The following is a 20,858-nucleotide window of genomic DNA, read 5'->3' on the forward strand; positions in this document are numbered from 1 at the left end:
CAGACAGGTACGCCAGCTTTGAGTAATCGGACCTCCTGTTTGTCAGAAAAACTTTAAGTTCTTCTCGTAGCTCGTACACACGGGCCAGCACTTTGCCGTACGACAACCACCGGACCTCCTCTCAAAAACTTCTCCACCAAGGGGAACCGAAGCGCTCACAAAGTGAATATTAGGCAAAAGCCAAAGCATGAATAACCTTTTTGGGGAAATATTTGTTTTCTGTTTTTTAATAAATGCGTTTTTTTATCTGCCACACTAAATGCAGCGCAGTTACGTGACGTTTATTTTGAAGTGTGCACTTTTATTTTGTAGTGCAAGGATAAGTTGCTGTACTAGTTAGCGGCAGAGAGGAACAGAGCGACACCGTGTTCAGGTGCACCGCTGGAGTCTGAGGAGCGATCTACGGGCGGAACACACTTTATTACAGCACAGACACCCGACAATGGTTCATCTCTCACTGGTTGGGAAACACTGATCTATGGGATGCTGGGTGGTGATGGATGATGATGGATGTTGGGTGGTGGATGGATGATGGATGGTGGTGGTGATGGATGTTGGGTGATGATGGATGCTGGATGTTGGGTGGTGATGGATGATGATGGATGTTGGATGGTGGTGGTGATGGATGCTGGATGATGATGGATGTTGGGTGGTAATGGATGATGATGGATGTTGGATGATGATGGATGTTGGGTGGTGATGGATGATGATGGATGTTGGGTGGTGGATGGATGATGGATGCTGGATGATGGATGTTGGGTGGTGGATGATGATGGATGTTGGGTGGTGATGGATGATGATGGATGCTGGATTTGGGTGGTGGATGGATGATGGATGTTGGATGGCGGTGGTGATGGATGATGATGGATGTTGGGTGGTGATGGATGATGGATGCTGGATGTTGGGTGGTGGATGGATAATGATGGATGTTGGGTGGTGATGGATGATGATGGATGTTGGATGGTGGTGGTGATGGATGCTGGATGATGATGGATGATAATGGATGTTGGATGACGGATGGTGGTGGTGAGAATGTTGGGTGGCAATGGATGCTGGATGTTGGGTGGTGATGGATGATGATGGATGTTGGATGGTGGTGGTGATGGATGCTGGATGATGATGGATGTTGGATGATGATGGATGGTGATGGATGATGATGGATGTTGGGTGGTGGATGGATGCTGGATGCTGGATGATGATGGATGGTGGGTGGATGATGGATGTTGGGTGGTGATGGATGGTGGTGGATGGATGATGCTGGATGTTGGGTGGTGATGGATGTTGGATGGTGATGGATGTTGGATGGTGGTGATGGATGCTGGATGATGATGGATGGTGGGTGGATGATGCTGGATGGTGATGGATGGTGGTGGTGATGGATGTTGGGTGGTGGTGGTGATGGATGATGCTGGATGGTGATGGATGTTGGATGGTGGTGGTGATGGATGTTGGGTGGCGATGGATGTTGGATGGTGGTGGTGATGGATGTTGGGTGGTGATGGATGTTGGATGGTGATGGATGTTGGGTGGTGATGGATGTTGGATGGTGATGGTGATGGATGTTGGGTGGTGGATGGATGATGGATGGTGGGTGGATGATGGATGTTGGGTGGTGGATGGATAATGGATGCTGGATGATGATGGATGTTGGGTGGTGGATGGATGATGGATGCTGGATGATGATGGATGTTGGGTGGTGATGGATGATGATGGATGTTGGGTGGTAGATGGATGGATGCTGGATGGTGATGGATGATGATGGATGTTGGGTGGTGGATGGATGATGGATGCTGGATGATGATGGATGTTGGGTGGTGATGGGTGATGGATGCTGGATGATGATGGATGGATGATGGATGCTGGATGATGGATGTTGGGTGGTGGATGGATGCTGGATGATGATGATGGATGTTGGGTGGTGATGGATGACGATGGATGTTGGGTGGTGATGGATGATGATGGATGGTGGTGGTGATGGATGATGGATGCTGGATGATGATGGATGTTGGGTGGTGATGGATGATGGATGTTGGGGGGTGGATGGATGATGATGGATGTTGGTGGTGATGGATGATGATGGATGTCGGGTGGTGATGAATGATGATGGATGATAATGGATGATGGATGGTGGTGGTGATGGATGTTGGGTGGTGATGGATGATGGATGGTGATGGATACTGGATGTTGGGTGGTGATGGATGATGGATGTTGGGTGGTGATGGATGATGATGGATGTTGGGTGGTGGATGCTGGGTGGATGATGGATGTTGGGTGGTGATGGATGGTGGTGGTTGGATGGATGATGCTGGATGTTGGGTGGTGATGGACGTTGGATGGTGGTGGTGATGGATGTTGGGTGGTGATGGATGGTGGTGGTTGGATGGATGATGCTGGATGTTGGGTGGTGATGGATGTTGGATGGTGGTGGTGATGGATGTTGGGTGGTGATGGATGGTGGTGGTTGGATGGATGATGCTGGATGTTGGGTGGTGATGGATGTTGGATGGTGGTGGTGATGGATGGATGCTGGGTGGTGATGGATGGTGGTGGTTGGATGGATGATGCAGGATGTTGGGTGGTGATGGATGTTGGATGGTGGTGGTGATGGATGCTGGATTATGATGGATGGTGATGGATGTTGGATGGTGGTGGTGATGGATGTTGGATGGTGATGGATGTTGGATGGTGGTGGTGGTGATGGATGATGATGGATGATGGATGATGCTGGATGGTGATGGATGTTGGATGGTGGTGGTGATGGATGTTGGGTGGTGATGGATGTTGGATGGTGGTGGTGATGGATGTTGGGTGGTGATGGATGTTGGATGGTGATGGATGTTGGGTGGTGCTGGATGTTGGATGGTGATGGATGTTGGGTGGTGGATGGATGATGGATGGTGGGTGGATGATGGATGTTGGGTGGTGGATGGATAATGGATGCTGGATGATGATGGATGCTGGATGATGATGGATGTTGGGTGGTGATGGATGATGATGGATGTTGGGTGGTAGATGGATGATGGATGCTGGGTGGTGATGGATGATGATGGATGTTGGGTGGTGGATGGATGATGGATGATGATGGATGTTGGGTGGTGGATGGATGATGGATGCTGGGTGGTGGATGGATGCTGGGTGGTGGATGGATGATGGATGGTGGGTGGATGATGGATGTTGGGTGGATGATGGATAATGGATGCTGGATGATGGATGTTGGGTGGTGATGGATGTTGGGTGGTGGATGGATGATGGATGCTGGATGATGATGGATGTTGGGTGGTGATGGATGATGATGGATGTTGGGTGGTGGATGGATGATGGATGTTGGGTGGTGATGGATGACGATGGATGTTGGGTGGTCATGGATGATGATGGATGCTGGATGTTGGGTGGTGGATGGATGATGGGTGGTGGTGGTGATGGATGATGGATGCTGGATGATGATGGATGTTGGGTGGTGATGGATGATGGATGTTGGGTGGTGGATGGATGATGATGGATGTTGGTGGTGATGGATGATGGATGTTGGGTGGTGATGGATGTTGGATGGTGGTGGTGATGGACGTTGGGTGGTGATGGATGTTGGATGGTGATGGATGTTGGGTGGTGCTGGATGTTGGATGGTGATGGATGTTGGGTGGTGGGTGGATGATGGATGGTGGGTGGATGATGGTTGTTGGGTGGTGGATGGATAATGGATGCTGGATGATGATGGATGTTGGGTGGTGGATGGATGATGGATGATGATGGATGTTGGGTGGTGGATGGATGATGGATGCTGGATGGTGATGGATGATGATGGATGTTGGGTGGTGGATGGATGATGGATGATAATGGATGATGGAGGTGATGGATGTTGGGTGGTGATGGATGCTGGATGTTGGGTGGTGATGGATGATGATGGATGTTGGGTGGTGGATGGATGATGGATGCTGGGTGGTGATGGATGGTGGTGGTTGGATGATGCTGGATGGTGGTGGTGATGGATGTTGGGTGGTGATGGATGGTGGTGGTTGGATAGATGATGTTGGATGTTGGGTGGTGATGGATGTTGGATGATGCTGGATGTTGGGTGGTGATGGATGTTGGATGGTGGTGGTGATGGATGTTGGGTGGTGATGGATGTTGGATGGTGATGGATGTTGGGTGGTGGATGGATGATGGATGGTGGGTGGATGATGGATGTTGGGTGGTGGATGGATAATGGATGCTGGATGATGATGGATGCTGGATGATGATGGATGTTGGGTGGTGATGGATGATGATGGATGTTGGGTGGTAGATGGATGATGGATGCTGGGTGGTGATGGATGATGATGGATGTTGGGTGGTGGATGGATGATGGATGCTGGGTGGTGGATGGATGATGGATGGTGGGTGGATGATGGATGTTGGGTGGATGATGGATAATGGATGCTGGATGATGATGGATGTTGGGTGGTGATGGATGATAATGGATGTTGGGTGGTAGATGGATGATGGATGCTGGGTGGTGATGGATGGTGGTGGTTGGATGGATGATGCTGGATGTTGGGTGGTGATGGATGTTGGTGGTGGTGATGGATGATGATGGATGATGGATGATGCTGGATGGTGATGGATGTTGGATGGTGGTGGTGATGGATGTTGGGTGGTGATGGATGTTGGATGGTGGTGGTGATGGATGTTGGGTGGTGATGGATGTTGGATGGTGATGGATGTTGGATGGTGGTGGTGGTGATGGATGATGATGGATGATGCTGGATGGTGATGGATGTTGGATGGTGGTGGTGATGGATGTTGGGTGGTGATGGATGTTGGATGGTGGTGGTGATGGATGTTGGATGGTGATGGATGTTGGATGGTGGTGGTGGTGATGGATGATGATGGATGATGGATGATGCTGGATGGTGATGGATGTTGGATGGTGGTGGTGATGGATGTTGGGTGGTGATGGATGTTGGATGGTGGTGATGGATGTTGGGTGGTGATGGATGCCGGATGGTGATGGACGATGGATGGTGATGGATGTTGGGTGGTGATGGATGATGATGGATGGATGATGGATGCTGGATGGTGATGGATGTTGGATGGTGGTGGTGATGGATGTTGGGTGGTGATGGATGTTGGATGGTGATGGATGTTGGGTGGTGCTGGATGTTGGATGGTGCTGGATGTTGGGTGGTGGATGGATGATGGATGATGGATGTTGGGTGGTGGATGGATAATGGATGCTGGATGATGATGGATGCTGGATGATGATGGATGTTGGGTGGTGATGGATGATGATGGATGTTGGGTGGTAGATGGATGATGGATGCTGGGTGGTGATGGATGATGATGGATGTTGGGTGGTGGATGGATGATGGATGCTGGGTGGTGGATGGATGATGGATGGTGGGTGGATGATGGATGTTGGGTGGATGATGGATAATGGATGCTGGATGATGATGGATGTTGGGTGGTGATGGATGATGATGGATGTTGGGTGGTAGATGGATGATGGATGCTGGATGGTGGGTAGTAGATGGATGATGGATGCTGGATGGTGATGGATGATGATGGATGTTGGGTGGTGGATGGATGATGGATGATGGTTGTTGGGTGGTGGATGGATGATGGATGATGGTTGTTGGGTGGTGGATGGATGATGGATGATGATGGATGTTGGGTGGTGATGGATGATGATGGATGTTGGGTGGGGGATGGATGATGGATGCTGGATGTTGGGTGGTGATGGATGTTGGGTGGTGATGGATGACGATGGATGTTGGGTGGTCATGGATGACGATGGATGCTGGATGTTGGGTGGTGGATGGATGATGATGGATGGTGGTGGTGATGGATGCTGGATGATGATGGATGTTGGGTGGTGGATGGATGATGATGGATGTTGGTGGTGATGGATGATGATGGATGTTGGGTGGTGATGGATGTTGGATGGTGGTGGTGATGGATGTTGGATGGTGGTGGATGTTGGATGGTGGTGGTGATGGATGTTGGGTGGTGATGGATGTTGGATGGTGGTGATGGATGTTGGGTGGTGATGGATGTTGGATGGTGATGGATGTTGGGTGGTGATGGATGTTGGATGGTGATGGATGTTGGGTGGTGATGGATGTTGGATGGTGATGGATGTTGGGTGGTGCTGGATGTTGGATGGTGATGGATGTTGGGTGGTGGATGGATGATGGATGGTGGGTGGATGATGGATGATGGATGTTGGGTGGTGGATGGATAATGGATGCTGGATGATGATGGATGCTGGATGATGATGGATGTTGGGTGGTGATGGATGATGATGGATGTTGGGTGGTAGATGGATGATGGATGCTGGGTGGTGATGGATGATGATGGATGTTGGGTGGTGGATGGATGATGGATGCTGGGTGGTGGATGGATGATGGATGGTGGGTGGATGATGGATGTTGGGTGGATGATGGATAATGGATGCTGGATGATGATGGATGTTGGGTGGTGATGGATGATAATGGATGTTGGGTGGTAGATGGATGATGGATGCTGGATGGTGGGTAGTAGATGGATGATGGATGCTGGGTGGTGATGGATGGTGGTGGTTGGATGGATGATGCTGGATGTTGGGTGGTGATGGATGTTGGTGGTGGTGATGGATGATGATGGATGATGCTGGATGGTGATGGATGTTGGATGGTGGTGGTGATGGATGTTGGGTGGTGATGGATGTTGGATGGTGATGGATGTTGGATGGTGGTGGTGGTGATGGATGATGATGGATGATGCTGGATGGTGATGGATGTTGGATGGTGGTGGTGATGGATGTTGGGTGGTGATGGATGTTGGATGGTGGTGGTGATGGATGTTGGATGGTGATGGATGTTGGTGGTGGTGATGGATGATGATGGATGATGGATGATGCTGGATGGTGATGGATGTTGGATGGTGGTGGTGATGGATGTTGGGTGGTGATGGATGTTGGATGGTGGTGATGGATGTTGGGTGGTGGTGGATGCCGGATGGTGATGGACGATGGATGGTGATGGATGTTGGGTGGTGATGGATGATGATGGATGGATGATGGATGCTGGATGGTGATGGATGTTGGATGGTGGTGGTGATGGATGTTGGGTGGTGATGGATGTTGGATGGTGATGGATGTTGGGTGGTGCTGGATGTTGGATGGTGATGGATGTTGGGTGGTGGATGGATGATGGATGATGGATGTTGGGTGGTGGATGGATAATGGATGCTGGATGATGATGGATGCTGGATGATGATGGATGTTGGGTGGTGATGGATGATGATGGATGTTGGGTGGTAGATGGATGATGGATGCTGGGTGGTGATGGATGATGATGGATGTTGGGTGGTGGATGGATGATGGATGCTGGGTGGTGGATGGATGATGGATGGTGGGTGGATGATGGATGTTGGGTGGATGATGGATAATGGATGCTGGATGATGATGGATGTTGGGTGGTGATGGATGATGGATGTTGGGTGGTAGATGGATGATGGATGCTGGATGGTGGGTAGTAGATGGATGATGGATGCTGGATGGTGATGGATGATGATGGATGTTGGGTGGTGGATGGATGATGGATGATGGTTGTTGGGTGGTGGATGGATGATGGATGCTGGATGATGATGGATGTTGGGTGGTGATGGATGATGATGGATGTTGGGTGGTGGATGGATGATGGATGCTGGATGTTGGGTGGTGATGGATGTTGGGTGGTGATGGATGACGATGGATGTTGGGTGGTCATGGATGACGATGGATGCTGGATGTTGGGTGGTGGATGGATGATGATGGATGGTGGTGGTGATGGATGATGGATGCTGGATGATGATGGATGTTGGGTGGTGATGGATGTTGGATGGTGGTGGTGATGGATGTTGGATGGTGATGGATGTTGGGTGGTGCTGGATGTTGGATGGTGATGGATGTTGGGTGGATGATGGATGGTGGGTGGATGATGGTTGTTGGGTGGTGGATGGATAATGGATGCTGGATGATGATGGATGTTGGGTGGTGGATGGATGATGGATGCTGGATGGTGATGGATGATGATGGATGGATGATGGATGATGATGGATGTTGGGTGGTGATGGATGATAATGGATGATGGAGGTGATGGATGTTGGGTGGTGATGGATGCTGGATGTTGGGTGGTGATGGATGATGGATGTTGGGTGGTGATGGATGATGATGGATGTTGGGTGGTGGATGGATGATGGATGCTGGGTGGTGATGGATGGTGGTGGTTGGATGGATGATGCTGGATGGTGGTGGTGATGGATGGTGGTGGTTGGATAGATGATGTTGGATGGTGGTGGTGATGGATGGATGCTGGGTGGTGATGGATGGTGGTGGTTGGATGGATGATGCTGGATGTTGGGTGGTGATGGATGTTGGATGGTGGTGGTGATGGATGTTGGATGGTGGTGGTGATGGATGTTGGATGGTGATGGATGTTGGGTGGTGATGGATGCCGGATGGTGATGGACGACGGATGGTGATGGATGTTGGGTGGTGATGGATGATGATGGATGGATGATGGATGCTGGATGGTGGGTGAATGATGGATGTTGGGTGGTGATGGATGGTGGTGGTTGGATGGATGGTGATGGATGTTGGATGGTGGTGGTGATGGATGCTGGATTATGATGGATGGAAGTTGTGGCCCAATACGATGAAGACCCAACACAAGATTGAGCTGCAGCGTTCAGCCTCTATTTTTGAGCGTCAGGATGATCACGGCATTCGATGCTCTTCCAGGTCTATCGTCCAGGTCAATCACGGCGAGCACAGAGAATCACCCGGACTCGTCGAAGTTTGGTCGAAGACGAGACGCTTCTTCGGAGGGTCTGATCCGACGAGAGAATCCGGGCTCTCTTCTTTTACGGTTCTACAACCATGAAGTTTCCATTTTAAATGAATTTATCTTTTTATCCTACGAAACTCAACTGGATGAACATCCTCCGGGACCGGTGAAGGTTTGGACTCCAACTCTTCTTCAGACATCGGTAAAAAACTTGAACCCGTCATCTACCCAATGCAGTCGTTGCTTAAGATAGTCGTAAACTCTCTTCTCCTGGTCTCCGATTGAAGTATGGAGAACGTGGATACCAGGATCAACACTCCTCCGTCGCTAGCATGAGCAGCAGCACGGAGGCTAACGGGAAGACGCGGCCGTCTCACGGCGATAATGACTTGGACTCGGGACTTATGTCATGTTTTTATTGGTATTTTTGAAGACCATAGGTTTTACAACAGAGTTCATAATAATTCAGAGCTCTAAAGAGCGGGAGAGCCAAAGTTTCGTTCTACACGTTAGCATGAACCGCTTATACCGTCAACAGGAGAACGCCGAACCACCATCGGAAAAACGGAAAAAAGAAACGGCCAACGTGAGATTCTCTGGAGTAACATCGGGGGCCGTTCCCGAAATTAAAAGAACAGTGTTAAGATTTACACGTTTTAACATTTGCTTGTAAAAAGGGAGTGGATTTATCGAGTGGGGGGGCCGAGATGCTTTGAGAGGGTCAGCTGACTATCTTAAACTCAGTTTAACACAAAAATAAAGTAACTGAAAGGAGAGGCAAAAAGGGGGCAGGGGTGTATCTGGGGGTGGGGGCAGGGAGCTGCAGCCCCCCCACGTCCAAAAACCTGCTTTTTCATTATTTTCTTTCCGAGTGCAGAGTTTTATTTATATATACATATGAATATATAGATGACACAGCACAGTGTGTGAATCTATACATTTCCATTACATAGATAGTTATTGTGGAAGGAGAGACAGACTGTCTGTCGCTTGTCCAGGAAGAGACACTTGTCCGTCCTGGTCACCAAGACTCCAGAGAAGCTGATCCAGTTAGAGACCACTCAGAAACCTAGAGAGAGAGAGAGGGGGGGGGGGGGGGGGTTAATATACTGAGCAGAACAGCTCAGTGTCTGAAACGAGCAGCGATAGACGACGACTCGTGGGTGAAGAGGACAGGACGGAACCGAGGACAAGTCTTCCGCCGTGTTTTTAGTTTCTCACCAGCGTCAGGCGACACTTTGAATTCATTTATTTTCAGGTGCCCTTAAGGCACATATGTCAAAGTCAGGGCCCGGGGGGCCCCATCAAGCCCGCGAGAAGGTTTTCTACAGCCCCTGGGTTGATATTGAATTATTATTAGAACCGGCCCGCAGCCCGCAGATCTTTTACACGCACCAATAATATAGAAGACCATATAACATAGATGGAGGTACTGTGTCATTATCATTAAATTCAATATAACAGAGTATATTGAATTTAATGATAATGACACAGTACCTCCATCTATATTATGGGAGGGAGCCAAGAGCGTCCTGAGAGGAAATATTATTTCAATTTCTTCAAGATTAAAAAAAGAAAGACTTTCTGAACAAATTGAATTGGAAAACAAAATTAGAAAGTTGAAAAAAGAATACCAATTAAAGCCGCGAGCTTCGCAAGTGTTTCGATTTGAGCTGCATGAGTAGCTCACAGTTTAGTCAAATTGTTATTTGGATTATATGGCCATCTGCCCTCAGGAGTTTCAATCCAATATGGCCGCCTTCCTGTGTGTCTGGGGGCGTGGCCATAATACTTTTTTTTTTGCCCTGACATGACGCATGTCTGTACCGAATGTCGTGGCTGTCCGACAAAGTTGGCGTCGGACCCCTCCCCATAGGAGGGGTTGCCATCGCCACGGCAACACCGTAAAAACAACAACATGGTTACGATTGTGTTTTTTGATCGGGACCACATGAGGGACTTTTCTGGTAAGTTTCAATCATTTCTGGCAAAGTATTTTTTTTAATTCCCATTCAATTTTTGTTATCGTTCTCTAGGGGGCGCTGTAAGGCTGACTGTCAAAGATTCCCTTTTAAAGTGTCCAGGTAGGAAGGGTCAATAAGTGTTTAAAATCTGGTTTGGATTGGAGTGTGTGTGTGCAAACGCTGACTCAGCAGTTTTTAAGTTTTAATCCAATATGGCCGCCTTCCTGTGTGTCTGGGGGCGTGGCCATAATATATATATTTTTTTGCCCTGACTTGACGCATGTGTGTACCGAATTTCGTGGCTGTACATTTTCGGAATGGTCTCGATGAGGGCTGCGCTCGTCAACTCGTGTTTGTGTGTGTCTGTACGTGTGTTGTTTAGTGTCAGGGTGTGTGTGTGTGTGTGTGCTGTTGAGTGTCGTGTGTGTGGGCGTGGGTGTGTTGGTCGCCCGATGGTTGACTCGCTGCGCTCGTTAACAAAAGGATGCAAAAAGGATGCAGAACCCAGTAGAACGGGTCCAGGTGATCCGGGTCAGAGGGTATAATGGATCCATTTGTCCATTACAGAGGACGCATGTCAACGGGCTGGGTCTCAGGAGGACATACGTGAAGGATGCGCAGGTCTACAGTAAATATCAGTCCTCTCCTACACTGTAATGAGGACTTACAAGCGTGTGGTTGATCAAGTTATATTACTATTTAACGCGGAGCAGGTTCTGGAAGGGCACAGAGCAGGAGGAGACATCATGGAGAAGCGGAGTGATGCAGGCAACGTGGCAGAACACAGAAAGCAGATGCTTCAGCGCTTGAAAAGGAGGATGTCCAACAAAGGTGAAGTCATGGAGCTGAGGAGTCGAGCGCTACGGAGGCCAAGTGACCAAGCAACCTGAATGTCGGCCCAAGTCACGCCGTGTGTCTCCATGCCCCCCCCCCCATGCACATGAATGGCATTTCTTTCCTCCTCGCACTCATTCTGTGACATCACATACAATAGTGATGTGAAGGAATTTTCAATTCACAGATACAGTTACAGGTTTAATGGAATAAAGTCGAGTTGGTCTAACGAATGAAGCAATATCTGGTGATAGTACCCATTTAACAAATCAAATTTGCTCGCAAATTATAGATCGCAGACGAGATCAGTCATCCATTCTGGGCAAGGGCATCTGGTTTTGTTATGCTATTTACCTTACAGAACAAACAAAATCAATAGGTTATCCGGCTTCGGCACCAAAATGCAGTCAGCGATAGGGCTGCACGATATATCGAAAAAATATTGTTATGGCTTTAATGGCACGTGCAATATCCATGTTGAAAATATGCGCAATAATTTCAAATGATTTACGTATAAATCACACATTTATTTACACACGCGCTTTGACCGATCTGGCCCAACCTTAATTAAATGGGTCTGAAGGTGCGGCTTCGCTACGTCCTCCGTACGGAGTACACACTACTACACCGTAGGAAAAACAAGCATGGAGGGAGACGAAGATACGAAAGCAGGGAGCCACTCGTTTATAAAAGACACTGCACCTCCGGAATGTGTGACTACTTTGGTTTTACAACACAAGATGAATCACAGACACAAGTTATTTGAAAGTCATGCTGAAAAACAGCAGCGAGGTCGAGAGGAAACAACAAATCTCCAATGAAAGCTTTGCTTCGGTCGCTCCTCACGAGAAAACGTCAAAGCGACACAAAGCTTTACCTGCAGCCATTACATGTTTACAGATTTTAATATTTTGTCTTGCTGCACCCACACTTTGGAACACATTGCCACAACTGCTACGAGCTGCTATGAAATTTTTGTTGACTGCTTAAACCGTGTTTTTGAATCAAACATCATATTCCTCTGAACATGATGTTTGCAGATGACATTGTGATCTGCAGTGAGAGCAGGGAGCAGGTAGAGGAGAAACTAGAGAAGTGGAGGTCTGCTCCAGAAAAGAGAGGGATGAAGGCCCTTAGAGCCAATCCTTATCCCGAAGTTACGGATCTGATTCGCCGACTTCCCTTGATCTAACATGCCAGACGCTGTTCACCTTGGAGACCTGCTGCGGATATCGTTACGAGCCGTGTTCCGTTAAATATCATTTGTCTCAATGCACTTGCGGCTTACGAATATGTGCGGCTTATTTTAGTACAAAATATATATATTTTTTAATTCAGTGGGTGCGGCTTTTTCACAGGTGCGCATAATAGTTCAGCAATTACGGTAGGCAGAAATTAAATGATTTATTAACCCATAAAGCAGAAGGGCAGCTTCGATTCACAAATCAAAAGTATTATGAACAGGGCAATAGAGCAAGCCGGCTGCTAGCATTTCAACTGCGAAAACTACAATCAAGTAGAGTGGTTCACAAAATCAAGTGTCCAAGCACAGGGGACATTTCACTTCAACCTGAGAATATCGCAAAAGCATTTGCTACCTACTACCAGGAATTATATACAGAAGAAAGCTGTCCAAGTAAAAAAGAAAATACTGAGAAACGTCTCAACTCTATAGAGCTTACCAAACTGACTGAAGAGGAGGAAGCTGATCTCTCAACGGGTCCAATCACTAAAGAAGAAATAGAAAGTAGTATTTTAAAACTTAATAATAATAAAGCTCCAGGAGTGGATGGTCTTCCAGGAGAATACTACAAAATGCTTGAGAAGGAATTTACGCCACTTTTGGATAAAGTCTATAACTATGCTTTGGCAGAGGGTGATCCTCCTCAGTCATGGTCTGAAGCTATTATTAGTGTTATTCATAAAGAAGTCAAGGACCCAACTCTATGTATGTCTTATCGCCCCATCAGCCTCCTCTGTGTTGATCTCAAAATACTTACTGCCATCATTGCAAACAGAATACAAAAAGTTATAAGAAAGCTTGTTAAACCTGATCAAACAGGTTTTATTACTAACAGACAGGGATCTGATAATGTTCGAAGGGCATTAAACCTTCAAACAGAGGCGCAGGGAAGGAGCACCCCATCAATGCTTCTTAGTTTGGACGCCGAGAAGGCGTTCGATCGGGTGGACTGGGGATTCCTCCAACAGACACAGACATATGGGTTTCAACAATAAGTTTACTAAGTGGGTTTATAAAAACCCAAAATCACGAGTGAGGGTAAATGGCTATTGCTCAAATTTATTTTCATTGGGACACGGTACTAGACAGGGGGAAGTTCTGTCTCCCTCATTATTTGCTCTGAGTATAGAACCATTAGCCGAAATGATGCGATCCAATCCTCTTATACAGGGAATAAGAGACAAATGGACTGGTAAATGGACTGCACTTATATAGCGCCTTTCCACCGTTCGCGGTGCTCAAGGCACTTTACATGAGGCCTCACATTCACCCATTCACACACACATTCATACTCCAGTGGGCGACTGCTGCCATGCAAGGTGCGGCCAGACCCACTGGGAGCAATTTGGGGTTCAGTGTCTTGCCCAAGGACACTTCGACGCGCAGACAGTCAGAGCTGGGATTCAAACCACCGACCTTCTGATCACTGGACGACCCACTCTACCAACTGAGCCACAGCCGCCCCCAACAGCCGGCCACAGCCGGACACCAATGTCCAGCATAAACTGTCGCTTTTTGCTGATATTTTACTATTTCTGGAGAATCCTATCATTTCAGTCCCAGCCCTGATCCATAGTCTTAATGAATATAGCACAGTATCAGGTTATAAAATTAATACACACAAATCAGAAGCATTAATGATCACTGGAAACTGGCCGTCAAAGCTGGATAATCTTGTTTCATTCAGACACTCCGAAAAGGGGTTCAGATAACTTGGCGTAATTCTTACCCCTAAAATCAAACAGCTGTTTTCATCAAATTATGACAAATTATTGAAAGACATAAAAAATGATCTAAACAGATGGGATATGCTTCCAATTTCTTTTTTTGGGAGAATTACAAACTGCACAATTACAGTTACAAACACCTGTCTTTGAAAGAAAATGGGATTTAATCAAGAACTTTCTCAATAATGTCACAAACTAGCCTTCACTTTAAGTTATTGCAATGGCAATTCATTTACGTTGCGTAATGCCCGGTCTCAGAACAATGTTAGTAGCTTTTTTATTTTTATTTTTAATTTATTATTATTATTATTATTAGTACTTGTTTCGTTTTGTTTTTTCTGTGAATAAAGTTCAAAGTGATAAAAATATATATATATATATATATATATACACTGACCACAACAGCTCAGTGTCTGAAACGAGCAGCGATAGACGACGACTCGTGGGTGAAGAGGACAGGACAGAACCGAGGACAAGTCTTCCGCCGTGTTTTTAGTTTCTCACCAGCGTCAGGCGACACTTTGAATTCATTTATTTTCAGGTGCCCTTAAGGCCCATATGTCAAAGTCAAGGCCCGGGGGCCCCATCAAGCCCGCGAGAAGGTTTTCTACAGCCCCTGGGTTGATATTGATTTATTATTAGAACCGGCCCGCAGCCCGCAAATATTTTACACGCACCAATACTACATTTCCCACAATGCAACGGTGACGCACCGAGCAGTCGGCCGCTTCATTTCAATATTTATTAGCGCAGCAGTCGTTAGCATAACGGTAAAGTTAACTTTCACACTGAGAACCGGGGGTTTCAAGGTGGGGGTCGGAGTCCATGTTCATGGAGGTAGCTGGAGAACCTGTGTGTCTTCTGTGTGGAGGAAGTGTGGGGTACTGAAAGAGTATAATCTGAGACATTATGGAACGAAACACGGACAAAAACAAGAATATGGACACGGAGCAAAGGCTACAGAAGGTTGAGGAATTAAAACGAGGCCTCAAATCTCAACAGGCTCTGTTCAGAAAAGCCAAATCACAAAGCAGGCTGTCGTTAAGGCCAGTTTTATTCTGGCACAAGAGATCGCCAAAACAGCCCGGCCATTTACAGACGGTGATTTCATCAAAGACTGTCTGCTTAAAGTTTGTGATGAAGTTTGCCCAGAAAAAAAGCAACTCTTTAAACGTGAGCCTGAGCAGGAACACCGTTGCCATGGGAATAGACCAGTCGTCCATCAATCTAAAGAGCAGCTTGACTATATGCGGCCATTTTAACATTTATCAATGAGCATTCGATCAGTCCGGCCCTCGGCTTGGAGCTAAACTTTTTATTTGGCCCCCCGTCCATCCGACTTTGACACCCCTGCCTTAAGGTTAAAAAGAGTTGAACCTTCTCAGCCCAGTGGCTAAGGGGGGGGGGTACATTTTCCACAAATATTTGTATTTGAACGATCCTTCCAGTGAATTACAGTAACACCTCACATTCCAGCGTTTCCCGAGACATGAGTAGCTTCCAGATGGTGGCGCTAGCTGGCCGAGCGCTGCTAACTGGCTAGCTTCAATGGTCCAGTCCAAGTGTTGTCCACCTTCCGTCCTCGTCTCCATGGCGTTTCCAGTATTGGCCTGATTCTGGCTGTACCTCTGAGTATTCCTGATCAGTGATGGGTGCAATAAATACTAAATACTTTTTATTGATTTGTCCCTCGGAGGGCAATTTGGTTTACAGCAGTTACAGTCTAACTGTAGTCTGCATGCGCCCAGGCAGTGTTGGTGAAGTGTCTTGCCTAAGGACACGACAGTGTAAACTTGTGCCTGATCCGGGAATCGAACCGTCTCGATCATAGGACGACCCTCTCAACCACTGCGCCACCATTGAGTGGTGAGGATGACGATGGAGATGAAGCACGAAATGATCCATCAACGTGACCGTGGTGTCCGTAAGTGATGGGACACGCCAGGACGAGCGGATTCCATGAAGGACGCCGTTTGGGGGCGACGGTGATTCAAGTGGTTCAGCGGGTCGTCCTATGATCGAGAGGTTGGCGGTTTGAATCCCGGCTCCCACACACTGTCATTGTGTCCTCGTGCAAGACACTTCACCCACATTGCCTGTGTGAATGTAGTGAGCGAGTGAATGTTGGTGGTGGTCAGGAGGGGGCCGATGGTGCTTCTGTCAGTTACCCCGGGGTAACAGTGGCTACAATAGCAGCTTCACCACCACCAAATACGGAGTGGATGAATAATGTACGAACACAAAACCTTCCGACTACGATGTCTAATTGTACGTGCAAGGTACAATTACTGTACTGCCCCCCCATCCAGAGCACTGCTCACCGCTCTTAGCACGACCGTCTGTCTTGAAGTTAATCTCACAATAAAACTCGTGCCGTCGTCTTACTCTGACCGACCAATTGCAGATTTTCATTTTCATTTAAATTCCTGTGGGGGAAAATCGATTTAGCAATCGTTTTGTACTAGAATCTTTTTATTTTGCAAACTCAAGTTTTTGCCCGTGTTCCGTTCCACGATTCCTGCTCGTGGGCTTCCGTAGCAGGAAGAAGCAGCATGGCTGCCGCTCCGAGGGGAACAGAACTCCGTCCAAAGAAAGGGCCTTTGTTGGGTTCTCGATTCACCAGCTGGGAGCCGTGATCAGGGTGGAGGCGTGAACGGAACCTTGTTGGGTTCTAGATTCACCAGCTGGGTGCCGTGGTCAGGGTGGAGGCGTGAACGGAACCTTGTTGGGTTCTAGATTCACCAGCTGGGTGCCGTGATCAGGGTGGAGGCGTGAACGGAACCTTGTTGGGTTCTAGATTCACCAGCTGGGTGCCGTGACCAGGGTGGAGGTGTGAACGGAACCTTGTTGGGTTCTAGATTCACCAGCTGCGGGCCGTGACCAGGGTGGAGGCGTGAACGGAACCTTGTTGGGTTCTAGATTCACCAGCTGGATGCCGTGATCAGGGTGGAGGCGTGAAGGGAACCTTGTTTTCGTCGTCAACAGGCTTCTGCAGGGATTCGTGAAGTGTTACCAAATGTTTGTTCTACGGTTAGTTAGACAGTCACCAGGGCTGCATGCAAAGACAAAGATTAAATAAACTGGTGAGAAATAAAATCTAAAAGACACAATTAGTGCACTTTAGCCACAGAATATGGGTCTAATTTATACTGAAAATATATTTATTCTTTATCAGGATTTGCTTTTACCATTTAGACATTTCACACTCAATTTTAGAATAAAAAATGTTGATTAATATTTACATGAATATTGGAGATGTATTTAAATTGCAGTAATTGTAGTATTGATACATTCAGAATGTTCTGATGCACCTTATGCACAACTTCTAAAAATTAAAATAAATGTTTTTCTTGTTTTTCTTATTACACTAATGTGCAGATTGTTTGCATTGAAATGCACCAGGACACGTCGCCTCATGTCCCAGCAGCACTTTGGGCTTGTTGTGTGCTTTAATAAACAACTGAAGTTGTTCAAAAAGTGTTTCAACATCAGTTTGAGTCCAGATGTGGTTTCACTGAGTGAATTTATGAATCCCTACAAAGTAAAAGTCTTCATGTTCATTTAATTCAAATGAGGGTCCAGATCGACTCAGACAGACTCATCGTGCCGTCCGTTCAGGTCTCATCGTGTCGTGTGTTCAGGTCTCATCGTGTCGTGTGTTCAGGTCTCATCGTGTCGTGCGTTCAGGACTCATCGTGTCGTGTGTTCAGGTCTCATCGTGTCGTGTGTTCAGGTCTCATCGTGTCGTGCGTTCAGGTCTCATCGTGTCGTGTGTTCAGGCCTCATCGTGTCGTGTGTTCAGGTCCCATCGTGTCGTGTGTTCAGGCCTCATCGTGTCGTGTGTTCAGGCCTCATCGTGTCGTGTGTTCAGGCCTCATCGTGTCGTGTGTTCAGGACTCATCGTGTCGTGTGTTCAGGTCTCATCGTGTCGTGTGTTCAGGACTCATCGTGTCGTGTGTTCAGGTCTCATCATGTCGTGTGTTCAGGACTCATGTCTCATCGTGTCGTGTGTTCAGGTCTCATCATGTCTCATCGTGTCGTGTGTTCAGGTCTCATCATGTCGTGTGTTCAGGACTCATGTCTCATCATGTCATGTGTTCAGGACTCTGTTTGGAGTTAAACCATCAATGAGAAGTTACAATGTAGAAAAGAGGAGAAGAAACATCCGCTAATGTTGAACATGAAAAGTAACACTTTAGGGGAGAAAGGATGCAATTATTGATAGAAAAAGTAACTAGTTACTTTTGGCAGGGAGCAATAAGTAAAGTAATTACTTTGTCCAGCAAGTAACTAGTAATATATTACTGATCTTGAGTAACTTACCCAACACCGCTATGCTGCCACTGGGCAAACATGGAAGTCTGGCTGTGAACAACACGATGGCGTTTTGACCTTCGGCTAAAGTCCACACAGTGCTGCAGCAACGCTTTGTCCGTGATGTCCCCACGAACACTCAGCAGCCTCACAGTGCTGTTAGAATTAGGGCTGGGTAAAAAAAACTACGTTCGCCCCTGTGCACGGTGACTCACGGTGACTCACGGTGACTCGCGGTGACCCGCGGTGACTCGCGGTGACTCACGGTGACTCGCGGTGACTCGCGGTGACTGGTCGTGGTCGTGAATCAGGTTACAACTCAAAATTGTACGTCAGTATCTCTAAATGAATCTGGATCCATCAATTAATGCTGAATCAAATCGAATTGTGATTAATCAATTTTGAACACTGAATCGAAATAAGAGCATCCTGGATCCGTTTCTTCACTCTTTTTTTTTAAATGTTAAAACATTTGTGTCGGCTATTATGGAAGTATCGGATCAGGACTCGGTATCGGTTCAAAATCAAATGACTCAGTCAAACAAACTCTGATTAGGAAGACTTCCACCTTCAAGGCGAAACCTCAAATCCACCAAGCAGCTCCTCTCACGCTCCATCGTTCCTTTGAGGGAAGGATGGAGCGTGAGAGTGACAGACGGATCGGTGCAGCCCGTCGTGGTAAAGCTTCGGTTTACCGGTTAATCTACGTTCCGTAGGGAATTTCCATATTAGATGTGATTCCAGAATATAATGAATAATATGCCGACAGAACAGGATTGCACAACATTTCGTTAAATTGACTACACTGATCACAATAAGTCACATAAAAGACACGACACATTGCTACTGATCCACAGAGGTTGCAGATAGGCTAGTGAAGGCCCCTCCCTCAGGGGAGGGGCAGAAGCCAAGTCGTCCTGTTTGGACCTGGGACAGCCACAAGGAACATTACTGAATCTCAGCGCTGACTTTCCTCACCAACTTGTACCTGAATTGTTTTTATTAAATGTCTGAACTTTACCAACATTCTCTTCATTGATTACACACTTCCGAATGGGATTAAAGAACCGGGACAGTTAGAAAACTAACATTTCCTACTCTCACCTCTGGGTATGAGGAGCTCAGTGGAACCGCTGCTCCTCCACATCCAGAGGAGTCAGCTGAGGCGGCTGGGGCATCTATTTGATGCCTCCTGAACTCCTCCCTGGGGAGGAGGCCTCGGGGAAGACCTAGGACACGCTGGAGAGACTGTTTCTGGCCTGAGAACGCCTGGAGACCCTAACCCCCCCCCCTTTGGCCTCCTTATATTTGGCTCGGAGGCTCTTTATTTTTCATTGGCTTTGGAGCCAAGACCGTTTCTAACCGCGCTCGGCCGTTTCTTTGGGAATGTTGTCAAATCCAGCCCGGTTCCGACCAGTTCGGCTTGAAGAGAGCCGTCCCCCCAAATATCGGTTCATTCAGAGACTCCACTTTCCAACCATTGTCGCCCGCCACGGTTGCCGCTTCACACCTGCTCGCGCCTACTTGAACACACAATGGTCACTATGTCATGTCTCCGTGACGCGTCGGTCGGATAAATGCGACCTGGCCGTTCAGACACGAGTCGCACGGCAAAAGATCAGATACCTCTCGGATGTAGGACCACGCATGGAAGCGGCCTTAGATGCGTGTCGTTCAGACTGTCATGAAAAGATCAGATACAGGTTGCCAAGGTGCGAACAACAATGCCGTCTGGACGTAGCCTCTGCTGCAGTGACTCTTGTTTACCATGTGCAGAGCAGACTTCATGTTTTCTGCTGATGAAGGCCAATTGAAAACATGGGCAGACAGTGACAGCTCGGGTATACCCTGTGGTCCACCCATAAAGTTCAATACATCAGGGTATTGGGACAAAAATGGGCCACACTTGGTCTATCTACTTTTTACAATTGTGGCCCATTAATGCCAAACTCACGTAGTGAAAGGAAGATGTGTGTCATGCAAGACAGGA

At 47.5% G+C, this 20,858-nt stretch overlaps 1 protein-coding gene across 5 annotated transcripts in view; it reads right to left on the minus strand.

Annotated features, from left to right (window-relative positions):
- Positions 1-9,188: 9,188 nt before the first annotated feature.
- Positions 9,189-20,858, minus strand: part of csnk1a1 (casein kinase 1, alpha 1) — a 40,832-nt gene continuing 29,162 nt past the window's right edge. For 3 of the 5 annotated variants that reach the window (XM_068740569.1, XM_068740568.1, XM_068740567.1), the window contains 2 exons: positions 13,267-13,313; positions 9,189-9,855 (listed from right to left, as the gene is read on the minus strand). In XM_068740569.1, coding sequence (XP_068596670.1) covers positions 9,808-9,855; positions 13,267-13,313 — 95 coding nt within the window. In that variant the 3' untranslated portion in view covers positions 9,189-9,807. The remainder of the gene's footprint in view (positions 9,856-13,266; positions 13,314-20,858) is intronic. The other 2 variants (XM_068740571.1, XM_068740570.1) reach the window with 1 other exon arrangement.

The sequence above is a fragment of the Brachionichthys hirsutus genome, chromosome 6 (assembly GCF_040956055.1).
Source record: "Brachionichthys hirsutus isolate HB-005 chromosome 6, CSIRO-AGI_Bhir_v1, whole genome shotgun sequence".
NCBI lineage: Eukaryota > Metazoa > Chordata > Actinopteri > Lophiiformes > Brachionichthyidae > Brachionichthys > Brachionichthys hirsutus.